This window comes from Leptosomus discolor, chromosome 4, assembly GCF_034619465.1.
Source record: "Leptosomus discolor isolate bLepDis1 chromosome 4, bLepDis1.hap2, whole genome shotgun sequence".
Classification (NCBI taxonomy): domain Eukaryota; kingdom Metazoa; phylum Chordata; class Aves; order Leptosomiformes; family Leptosomidae; genus Leptosomus; species Leptosomus discolor.
Genome location: NC_141394.1, coordinates 10,396,525 through 10,408,351, shown reverse-complemented (window position 1 = coordinate 10,408,351; position 11,827 = coordinate 10,396,525). Strand labels below are relative to the sequence as shown.

Here is an 11,827-nt window from a genome sequence, read left to right as displayed (position 1 = left end):
AGGTGGCAACAGTAGCTGGGGTGGGTGTCCCAGACCTGAACAGCCAGCAAGGGTCTGGCAGACCCCGGCACAGCCAGCGGGAAGGGTATTTCCTTCCCAACATCACCTGTCATCTCCCTTGGTGCTGATTTGAGGGCATGAGGTTGCTGGCAGGGAGCTGGGTGATAAAGCCAATGCACCCCATATTCCAGTGCCCGTGGTCGTGGTGGGGCTGGGGTTTGCAGGCAGCTGTAAAGCTTTTGAAAGCAGCAAAGACCAGTGTAGGGGATGGCCGCAAGGTCACTTAGCAGAGTTTTGGGATAATCAGCCGTGGGGGGAAAGAGAACAAGCAAACGCCACCAAAGCTCATGCTATGCTGCGCCTTGTGGCGGGGAAATCTGGTTGTAAGAGAAATTAGCAGTATCTGATCACGCAGAAAAGCACCCCAAAAAACCTCCAGGCTTGTATCAAGAACAAGCATTGGGGGAAACGACCGATAGCTTTACAAGACCCAGCTTCATAGGAAGGGGAAAACGGATCTGGTTTCGGGAAGCCGAGGCCCCTGCCGAGCCCCGAGCTGCTTTTTATCAGCGGTGTTGCAAGCTCAGCGAGCGCCGTCAGCAGGGAACAGAGATGGGCAAAAACCGCCGCGACCCCGGGGCCTCCCGCCTGCGCCGCCTCACTTCTCCTATTTTCCGGCTCAAATAGGGTGATGCTGCCAGGGCCGGGGAGGGGTCTGGCATGGCTGTGCGGGCGGTCCTGCTGCTGGGGGTGCTGCTGGCGACCCACCACCCCGGGGACGCAGGTGAGGCTCCCTGTGACCCTGCATGTGGGGCTGGAGGATGCTGGGGGTGGGGGATATGCCATGGGGTTTTCGGAGGTGCTTTCTCCAGGGTTTACCACCGAGGCTCTTCTGCAGTGATCGTGGTGGGACGTGGGGGGGAGATGCGTTACCCAGAAAGGGTTTGGGGGATGGCAGTGGGTTTTCAGGCAGTGAGTGAGCCGTGGCCACGTGCCCCCCTCAGCTCTCCTGGAAGCCAACGGCAACCTGAGCTGCCGCTGTGCCAAGACCACCAGAGCTTTCATCTCCCCGCGGAAATACAGCAGCATCGAGGTCCGGCCGGTGGGGAGCAGCTGCCGGCGCCTCGAGGTTGTGTAAGTAGCTCCCAGAGGGATGTACAAGCCCTGTGCTGCTCCTCTGTCCTCCTGGAATGATCTCAGTTTTGTGCTCTTTTTCTTTATGAGAAGCACAAGGGGGCTCAGCTGCTGGAGCCCCTGCACCAGAGGAGGGGGAAGCGATGGTGCTGAAACCCTGTGTGTTTTGTAGGATTAAGCTAAAAAGCCTGGAGAGCATCTGTGTGCATCCTGACACCCCTTGGGTGAAAAAACTCCTCCAGGACCTCCCAAACCTGTAAGCCTTCCTCCACCCTGAGCAAAAGAAGCTCCCAGCGGGACAGGGGGCGTCCTGTGGGGACCGGTCTTCACACGTTTCTCCCCCCTTCTGCTTTTTGACAGGAAGAAGAAAGAGGCTTCCAACTGAGGAAGCTGCCACTGGCGGGATGGCCAGATGGGCCGGGCCTGAAACTGGCCCCCGCCCCCCCCCCCCCCCCCCATCCCACTTTTCACCTTGCCCCCGTGCAGAGGAGAGCATGCTGCTGCTTGATGCCCTGAGCCCCTTTTTCCTTTGCATTTTATGCTTTTAAGCCCTTGAAAATGCCAATTCCTTCTTCCCCACCCTCCCACCCCGTGGCCGTGTGCTGGGCATGCCCTTTGGGCACAACCTCAGAGGTCCAATAAAGGCGGCAGCCCTCCGACACCGTCACTTGCATCCCTTCCTGCGGCGTGCCAGGGGCTTGGGGGTGCGCAGGGCAGCAAGTCCCCACGGGGTGGGGAGCACAGCGGGGGTCACCAGCTTTTCTCCACCAAGAAACACGGGGCAAGCAGGAGGTTTTGGGAGGTGGCCACGGTGGTTTCTGCATTTTTTGGTGGGGAGGCGGCATGGGCCATGTGCGACAGGGGGAAGCGATGGCAGGGAAGTCAAAGCGTGGGGCAGCTCCTTCCCCCCACCCCAGTATTTCCCAGCCTGCGAAATCCCCGGCGGGGGTGGCTATAAAGCAGCCCCCCGTGTCGGCTCGGGGCAGGCGGTGAGGATGCGGCTGCTGCCGGCGGTGCTGGCCCTCGCCCTGCTCCTGGGCAACTTGGTGCCAGGAGGCGGTGAGTGACCTTGGGGTGTCCATTCCTCTCCCCCTCCAAATCCCAGTGCCTTGCACAGGGCTGAGCATGGGCTCCTCTAAGCTTTCAGATTTGACTCTTTCCTGTCTTTGAGCTTGAGTTTATCTTTTAAACGTCAGGGCTAAGCTGGAGGGGGATGCCTGGGACCGGGGGGGGGATTTGCTTGATAGGTTTAAGCTGCTTCTCTTTAATACCACTGCAAAACTTGAGCGCTTGGTGGGCAGGCAATGGGTTTAATTCATAAAATGTTGGTGAAGTTTCAAACCCTGATGCTAAGCCCCCTTTATACGCGTGGAAAGAAAGCCTTGAGACTGTGTTGGGAGGGATTAGCCTTGCGTCAGCCTTGCTGCTCTCACCGCTGCAAACCCCATTAAAATAAGCCCATCCCTGCAAATGGCCCCGTGGGCACTGAGGAGGGGATGGGAAGGTGACACAGGGATGGGGGGGGGGGGTTCCCCCATCTGCCTCCCCCGCGGGGGGCCGAGACCTGGGTGTGGGTCGCTCTTGGGTGCAGGTCTGTCACTGGAGAGCCTGCTGACCAACATGAGGTGCAAGTGCATCAAATCGACCGCCCAGGTCATCAACTTGGGGCTGATCCTTGCCATCGATGTTACGCCGCCGGGTATTCACTGCAGGAGGAAGGAGATCATGTAAGTGGAAAACCTGCAAACCAAGTCCTGCAAATCGCTTGCTCGGGTACCAGTGCAAAGATACGTGGGTGCTTGCACCCTGTCCAGAGCCCCCAAATCTTGCAGTTGACTCTTGCAAGGCTGTTGCATGGGATGCCACTGCCCGTTTTAACGGGGTTTACCCTCCACATGGCTCAAGGAGCTGAGGATGAGGCCCAAAAAATCCCTTCTGTCTCCCAGCAAGGGTTCAGGGGTGTGCTCATAACCGTGTTGGGAAGCAAGAGGGGGTTTTCTCTGCCGACAGTGGCACGGTTAGAAAAACTTTGGGGAAGAGGCACGTGTGGGGCTGAGGGGGTCTCGTCACCTTGCAGCCTCACCCTGAAGAAAAACAAGAAGGTGTGCGTGGCCCCAGAGGCGCCCTGGATCCAGCTGCTCATCCACAAGCTGACGCAGAGGTACGCAACGCCCAGCGACCGACGAACAAGTGGCATCTCAAATGTGTGGGTGGGGTGATCCTCTCATTTTCGCTTTATTTCCTTTCCCCAAAATCTGCAGGAACGCCACCAAAAAAGAAGCGGCGGCGCGGCCGCGGCGGGAAGCGGAGCGGTGGGCTGGGGGAGTGGAGTGGTGGTGCTGGCCCCCTCGCAGACCCCCTGCCCTGTCTCTCCTCCCTCTGTCTGGATATAATGATAAATAACCAGCCGCGGTTATTCATTTCTCTGTGGGGGCCGCAGAGATATGATCCCTCCGTGCCGAGATACAGCGGGTTTCACGGCACAACGCTGGCGCTTGCTCTGCTCCTGGGGTTTTGGCAGGGGCACATCAGCCTTCCCCCTGATCCCCCCAAAATGGCTTTCCCCTCGGGCACCCAGCATCACCCTCCTTTTCAGGTGCTTGCGCTGCTCGTGCACGCGATGGCAGCCCATCTTGGGCGCCATCAATAAAAGGATGAACGTGCTTCCCCGCCTTGGCTGTAGCAGCTCTTTCTGCACAGATTTGTGTAAAAATTGGGATTTTTGGCATGGGGGAATTTAGACCGGACCATGGCACCATGAAACCTTCAGCTGCTTTGTCTCAAGGCCCTTCCCAACGTGCCCCCTTTCCTCTGCCTCAAGTTTTTGTGCCTTTTTCTGACAGCTCCTGGGAGGAGCGGGTTGTGCTATGGGACGCTGGCAGGAGTTGGATGGGGTCTGACCTCTGCAGTCCCACGGTGCTGGTTCCCAGTTGTGCAGGCACGGGAGAAATGGGAGATACTGGGAAATTTCCCAGTGACCGGTTGACACTCTCTCCATGACCCCCCATTTTCCCAGGACGGATGCACACGTCCTGCGGGAACCCCAGCATGGCACAGGGACGTCCCTCGGCCGCACGGACCGAGGTGACGCAGGTGTGACTTGCAACCCTGCGCAGAATCATCACCATTTACAAACCTGGCTTGGCTGTGGCGGTAGTAAGTGTCTGAGGTCTGGGGACCTCCCCAAAAGGGTAGGAATCGAATTTGCGTTGCCCACCCCACCACCCTGGCTGCCGAAAGCGCGTCCCAGGGCTGTGGCAAGCTGTGAAACACCCGGTCGGTCCCCACGTCACCCTCCTTCCCACCCTGTGCCTCTCAGGAATCACAGCAGGGGCCAAGAGTGGTTGCAAAAGGGCTGTTTATTGCCTACAGAAGGAAATAAAAATACACAGGTGGGAAGAAACAAGTGGATATTTAGCCCTGTCCATCATATGTGAGCAGTACCCCATCTCCATGGTGCGGGGGGGGTGTGTTTAGATATTAAAAAAAAAAAAAAATATTAATAAAGAACGAACAAGCTAACAGTTCAGGGTTTTCAGGGTTTTGAGGACTCCCCTTTTCCCGAGCTGCCCTAAGGCTAAAGAAAGGCAGGGCTGCTTAGCACAGTCATTATTTTGCCTGGGGCCAGGTCTGTGCAGGGAAGCAGGTCTTCCCCCTGCCTGGGTGGGTCCCCGCCATCCCCACTCGACGGGAATTTGCTTTCTCGGTGAGTTTTACATTGCAAAGTAGAATTACGGGGCGGGGGGGGCGGGATTGCACCGTGGCACAGCACTTTCTGCAAAACATGAGTGCTTTCAGAGTGAGAGGGAAAAAAAAAAGGATCTTTTTGTAAAAGCAACAGAGAGCACTGGAGAGAAGGTTTCTTGCTATTTATTCTCGTGGGAAACACGGACTAAGCAAGTTGCTCAGGTTTGTTGCTCAGGTCTCAGTTGAAGGCTGCCGCGCTCCGCCAGCACGGTGCCTAGGGCTGGTGTCAGACTGCGCAAAGCTTTTTGCTTGGGAGACCTACCCCGTCCCCATGTCGGGGCTGGTGGGGTGGGTGGTGGGGCTGCCCCAGGGCAGGTGAGTCAAAACCGGGGCCGAGGGGCCAGCAGCAGCTCTGGCCTCCTCAAGCAGCAATTTCCCATCCGAGAGCCCAGCGCGCTCTCGATTTAAAGCAAAGCTTCCATTTCCATAAACCGAGATGTAAACCCCCCCTAAAATTTTAGCGTCAGCATGTCCTGGAGTGACACTGCAGCTTCCCCCCTCCCCACGTGCACTTCCATCTTTTGAGGGACAGGACCTTGCGGTTGCAAAGATAACACCCAAGAAAGAAATCCAGCTTAAAAACCCCCCCGACCTCCTAAAATAACCATTGTGAAACTGGGCGGGAGGGGGGAGCCTGGGCTCCCACCACCGCTGCTCCGGTCCAGCCTGTGAGTTTATGAATTAAGGGCATATTTGGCTAATGTGGTGCACACAAACACTTTAATTTCTCGGAAAGCAAACACACGATGCGATAATTAAAAATGGAAAACAAAGCCAAAGTCGTGTAACATGTTACTTGTAAAGAAAGCCACCATGAGGGTTCGGGGTTTTTTTGGTTGTTTTTTGTTTTTTTCTTTTTTGCTTTGGAACAAAGACAAATACAGACAAATGCAAACTCAGTAAATGCCTAAATTGTAGGAACTGTTTAACAAAGAGGACAAGACCAAGTACCAGGATCGAACCTTCGTCGCTCAAACAGTGAGAGATTTCGCAAGCTAAATGCACCGTACGGTTGTGGGAGGGGGGAGGGAAAACGAGAGAGAATCATATCACTTGGCATGCTTTGCCATCAACACCGGTTAAAACACCCTAAAGTACCAACATACCCGAGTGCTTCTCTATTTGCACACTTATTATCACATATACTCCAAGAAAGTGTACTCCCAAAGTCTGTCATCCTCAAACATAGCCAAACCAGCAAACTTCATCATCTCTTAATACCTTTTATAGGGTCAAATCATTTTTCCTAGGATGAAGGAGTTCTTTAAAGGTGTTCACGTGGTCCCTTTTCCGATCGTGCAGTGCCTGTGCCTTCCTCATTCGCTCAGGTTTTTGTCCCTGCTCTTGTTTCCTGGAGAAAAAGCAAACCCGTGGCCGGTGTCGGTGCAAAGGGGTCACAGGAGAAGATACTGTGCTGCTTAGAACTGTGCCTGCATCTAGAGCCTTATCATCTCCTTCTAAACTGGTTTTTGAAGTGAGCTCTTGGCTGACACTTGGCATAGAGATTTAAGTCATGAATGGTTTCCACCACCAGGTTCTCTTGGGGTTTGTGCCACCTTTGAAGGGCGAGAAAGGGAGGGCACGTGACTATACTTCTGTAATCTTACAACTGACAAACTGCATATCACAAGATGCTTTTCCTCACTATGACATGGAGAGACTCAGTCTACCAGAAAACCCCCGAACCTCTCCGCATCTAGGGCTCGTTTCTTTTCCGGTCTCTAGCAAATCAGGTCTTCTGCCCCCCTGGGCAAAACCCCTCCAAGACCAAGCGCTTCAGCTGCTCTTGGGACACGTGAAGGTAGGCAGGTGAGGTTCTTCAATGCGTGTGCTCGGTGCTGAAACCATACCGCTTCTGAAGCCAACGTGAACTTTAGCACGTCTTGTAGGCTGCTTCCCTTCCTACCAGGCAAGCTGTGGTTACCAAGACCACCCAGAAGAACGTCACACCCCCGTGGTGACCAAGGAGGACAACGACTCACTGCCCTTTTGTGCTGACCACCTGATTTTAGCTGAACCACCTCCTACTGGTGCCCAGTGTACCGGCGTGCTGGGTTAAGGGTGTGCTTAGATCAGCCATCTCCCTGTACAACAGGGAGAGGGTCCTTCCTTAGGTTTAAATTTGCCGTAGGTCTTCGTTACCATGACAAGAAAAATATCTATGTAGAAGCCAAGGACAGAGGAACCGTAGTTACGTACAAAGCTGAGGTCGCTGGGGAGAGGGCAACTGCTCTTTGCCACTAAACCCCCTTTCAAACCAGTACAAGGGTGTGTCTTGCATTTGTGTGGTATTTCTAACGCAGGCTGCTGACTTGGTTTGGACAGGACTAAAAGACCGTCCACTCCACCCCGCTATGCCCAGTTTCATGCCAAAGGAAGGTTTTGATGCTAGAAGCTGAAAATGCACGGTGGAAATGAATCAAGCGCTGCTGTGTTGCTGGGTTTAAATCTGGTTTTCAGACAGTAAGGACCAGCAGCCCCTTCTGGCTCCTGCTCCCTACCAAGGCAGCGGGAATCCTGCACTGCTGGTCTAGGAAACCTTAGAGCGTTTCCCCAACCTGTCTTCTACATTAACAGAGAAACTCTGCATTTCAACAAACCTTTTCGGTTTCCCCTTCGCTGCCTGACTGAAACCAACTCCAGAGACAAAAAAAAAAAAAGGCGATATGAACTTTTGAGGTCTCAAATTCTCGCTCGTGATTTGGACCCGATGGCTCACAAGCCAGGTACAGAAAGCTGATCTCCAAAAGCCCAATACTGGGGATGAAGTGGGAGCTGCAGATGCCCAGCACCTTTGTGAATTGGGTCTCGGGGAGCTCCAGAGCGTGAATGTGGATTTAGATGCCACCACAGCAAAGCCAGCAAGGTGGGAGATCGTCAGCCATCTGCAGCATTACCCGAACGCTGCAGATCATGGTATGGTTTTGAAAGCTGCGTTAGGTTGGTGGCATGTGCTTTGGAAAAGGTTAAGAGTCAAAGATTTTGGCTTTCTAGTCTATAAAACACAGAACAGCGAGGACTTGGGACTAACGAGACCTTTTCTGGATGTTTCTGCAGACTAAACAGGAGTGGCTTCCAACAGACAGAGAAAGCTTACAGAGAAAATGAAATATTTTCCCAAGAAATGCTAGAAAGGGATGACAAAAGCTTTTAACAAGGCAAATGGGAAGGAAAGCTGGTCTCAGACCCCATTGTGCCATACCTGACTTCAGCGTGTGGTATGCAGATGTTCACGCTCCTTACAACGAAATAAGGAAACAAAAATATTCAGCTACATCGTACAAAATTGTCTTTTTTATATATATATATATATATATATACACACAGAAAACCCCATATCTAACAGATTTACCATATTGAATCTTAAAAAGTTGCTTGTAGAAGGGTGTTGGATTTTTTTTTTCTCTCTGCTTGCTTTAGGCAGTGCTGTTGCTTAGAAGTTGACACCAGGCACCATAGTTTTGAAAGCAAACCAAGACAGCAAGGAGCAGTAAAGGGCTTAAAGCTTTTTTTTTCCCAAGGCGTCAGCCACGACGTGCTGGAAACCGAGGGTCAGCGATGGAGAGAACCGATGGTTTCCCATCCAGCTCCACTTAGGGACAATTTGCTTTGTACTCTCCCCTAGAAAACACCCTCCTGTCAGCTTCCATCTGGGCCAAAAGAAAATTAGCGCGGCCGATGGAATACGTGTGTTTGCCGAAAGGGATCCCACCCCGCGCGCGAGGCTGGCGGCCGCTGGCTCCCCGCTCCCTCTTCTCCTCAGGGTAGAAAATCGCTGCGGAGAGCAGCGTTTCTCCTCGGCTGGAAAAAAAAGCGCAATCCCCTTACTGCTCCTGCTGGGAAGGGGAAAAAAAAAAACCCAGAAGGAAAACGGGGAGGGAGCCAGAGACGTGAAAGGCGGGTAAACACGTCCCTGGTTACGTGCATCGGCTGAAAACGTACACAAGACTCATTTCTTTTTGTAAATCCAGAGGTTTTGTGCAACGTCTATTAAAATAACTTTTTTTTTTAAAAAAAAAAATCACACAGCGTAATGGATGTTTGGAAGTGCGTTTCGCAGCAGAGAAAATCCAATTAAACACCTTCCCGCAACAGAACATTTCAATCGGTTAGAAACCAAAGGAAAGTCCAACTTCAGCAGTTTACAAGGGTTGCCGGGGTTTGGGTTTTTTTTTCATCCCCGTCCTCTCCCACCCCGATATTACAAAACGTTGTTGTCGGGTTTTATTTTTATTAATAAACGGGCTCCTCTGCAGTTCATATACAATCATAGGTGAATTTTAAATTCCATTTTATACAAACACCTCAAAAAATATTGGGAGTGAAGTATGGTAGGAAATACTGCTCATGTTGCTAGTTAACATGCGCGTGGGAAAAGGAGGAGAAGGGTTTGTTAGTGCACACCTCCAGAGCAGAGCAACCCCCCCTCCAAAAAAAGATACAGTAGCTGATTACAGAAAGGTAATGTCCACAAAATTAAGTTTTTCATGCTATTCTACTTTCCAGTACTATACTCTCCAATCGCTTCCGCAGCGGGTCTGCGGTGGCTAGGTGGCGAACGCTGAGGTATATCAAAAAAAGAGACACCTGCACCTAGAGGAAAACCCGTCTTTAGAAAGGGCTTTTTTTTTTTTTTCGTTTCGGTGCTGCACAAATTGTTGGACCCAGCTACGATCGCTTCCAATTTAGAGTAGACAATAGGTGACGCCTCTATTTTTTAGGCACTTCTTTTAAAAGGGAGTTGTCGTTTCCTTGAACCCATTTTTTGCGTTCTGTCCCGCACCACCCCCTCCCCGGCCCCCAACCAGAGTCAGGGAATAGTTCCTACCCTAGGTCCAATCGATTCATTTTTTTCCCCCCCCTACGGATAATTTCCTACGTATAAAACAACAAAGGAAATGTTTAATTAAAGAGTAGAGGAACAGCCTGACTTCGCAGTTTCACAAGACAGAAGATGGCTCCTTAGTATTTAAAACTAATCTCACAATTTAAATTTGACTTTTTTAAGTATACGAATGAGACATAAATATAGGCTATCAATCTGTTTAAAAATTTCATTCACATAATGGAAAATTTTTTCATTTATTAAAAATATCACATTTTGAGACTAGAAACAGTAAAGTGCATGAAAAGTTTAAAATATAAATTCAAGAAAATCTTATAGCAGCAAAAAAGCAGAATAAAGAAAAACTTAAAAACACAGACACAACCTTTTCCTATCACTGTGCCTTTTTTTTTTTTTTTTTAACATTAAGCAGCCAACCAATTTTTCAGAAAATTGCATTCTGTTTAACGCCTCTTGAGGCACGAGGTTTTGAACCGGCCACCTCGAGCATAAATGAAAAAGAAAAAAAAAAAAAAAAAAGGATTTCCAACACATCCAAAGAGCGTTAACAGTTGGGAAGGAACCAGCAGCTTTTTCATTCAACCCTGACCGACAACAGAAAAGGAAGATTATTTAACAAGTGTGATGGCTATTTGGCAACTAGGGTCAGGAAAAATAATCCGAGGAATGCCTACGGCTACCGCTCGCTCCCCCAAGGAAAAAAGCAGGCTGACAGCTACCCCGCTGACCCCCGGAGACAGCAGCAGGGTCACTTCCAGCGGCTTTTTCCTCTACCCTACGCTTAAGCAGTTCATCCCAAGTTTCCCCCCTTTGCAACCGACCTTCGGGAAAGGGAACCTAGGACGGATTTGCAACTTCTTTGTTCACCCGGAACCCAACCGTTTGCAGCAGCTCGCTCCAAGCGCAGTTTCTTACCATTTCTAAGTCCTTGCTCCCAAAGTGTGCTGCGGAAGAGCGCGTCGCCCCGGCTCGCTGGAGCAGAGAGGCAGCTCTGTTTCACAGAGGTCCTTTGGATCCCTGCGCGCCTCGCCCGGAAAGGCCCAAGTTCTTCAGAGCGCCGAAAAAAATGGTCACCACGGCATCTGCCGAGCGAGCGATCTACACGCAGCGTTACACGCTCACCTGCAAAGTCTCGTGAGACGCAGCTTCGCTGGAAATTTCGTTGTAAATGGAATTGCATCAGGAGAATTTAGCCCTCAAATTTTATCACAGGTATTAAGCCATCTTTGGTTTTCTAATATTAGTTAGACGAGGGGCAGGGCCACACTGATAATCATTTATAGTCAGGTATTAAGTGCTTCGCTAATGTGCAAAATTTATTTCAGATGCAGAGTTCAGTCTCTGTTTTGGGTTCAAACAGACAGTATTTCTAATATTCTTCCTACAAAACAAGCATTTCTCTTTTTGTTTTTCTTTCTCCTAAAAAGCTGGCTCATTTTGCCATGTTCTGGAAAAAAGCATTATCTTGAAATACGTTAATAAGCAAGTTTTTAATCTCAGTTGTCCATTTATAAGTGCAGCTTCCTACTGAAAAGAAAAAGCTTGCCAGTTTTTTTTTAAAAAAAATTAAATTAAAAACCTGGAAAGGGAATAATACTTTGGTTCCAGCCCTAGTGCCAAATGATACCAATATGCACCAAAATGTGCAAAATCTCATCTCAAACACAGAAGGAAAGGAGCTTGAAGAAGCAGCTTAAGGTTGGCCATACTTCACTCCTATATACTTTGATTTACAACTGTACAGGTCCATAACAACAGGTCCTTGCCCTCAAAGGGGCAGGGCTCCACTACCTCCTGTTCGGCAAGTGCACACCGTTGACAAGAGGCAGGAGCGGAGGATGGAGTTCTAGTTGTGTTAACAGTGAGAAGTGGTCTGAAGGGATGTGAGGGTGTGGACACCCAGTGATGTTGTTGTCAACCAGCCACTGAGGGTCCAAAGGCCCCAGGACACCAAGCACGTTCATGTGAGTGTTGGAATAGAAAATGTAGTCAATCACACCCTAGGGAGAAAGAGAAACACGACAGTGAGAACAGACCTGGCTTCTGGCAACCTCAACTCGACTGGCTCCTGGCTGCAATTCACGGGGAGAGGCACAGCGC

The 11,827-nt window shown here is 50.8% G+C and overlaps 2 protein-coding genes across 2 annotated transcripts in view; one reads left to right on the top strand and one right to left on the bottom strand.

Annotated features, from left to right (window-relative positions):
• Window positions 1-720: 720 nt before the first annotated feature.
• Window positions 721-1,519, top strand: CXCL13 (C-X-C motif chemokine ligand 13). The gene is made up of 4 exons (XM_009952941.2): window positions 721-784; window positions 1,005-1,134; window positions 1,307-1,390; window positions 1,495-1,519. The coding sequence occupies exons 1-4, from the start codon at window positions 721-723 to the stop codon at window positions 1,517-1,519; spliced, it is 303 nt and encodes a 100-aa protein (XP_009951243.2).
• A 9,498-nt stretch (window positions 1,520-11,017) lies between these two features.
• CNOT6L (CCR4-NOT transcription complex subunit 6 like) overlaps window positions 11,018-11,827 on the bottom strand; it is a 28,261-nt gene continuing 27,451 nt past the window's right edge. The window contains exon 12 of the mRNA XM_009953270.2: window positions 11,018-11,727. Coding sequence (XP_009951572.1) covers window positions 11,515-11,727 — 213 coding nt within the window. The 3' untranslated portion in view covers window positions 11,018-11,514. The remainder of the gene's footprint in view (window positions 11,728-11,827) is intronic.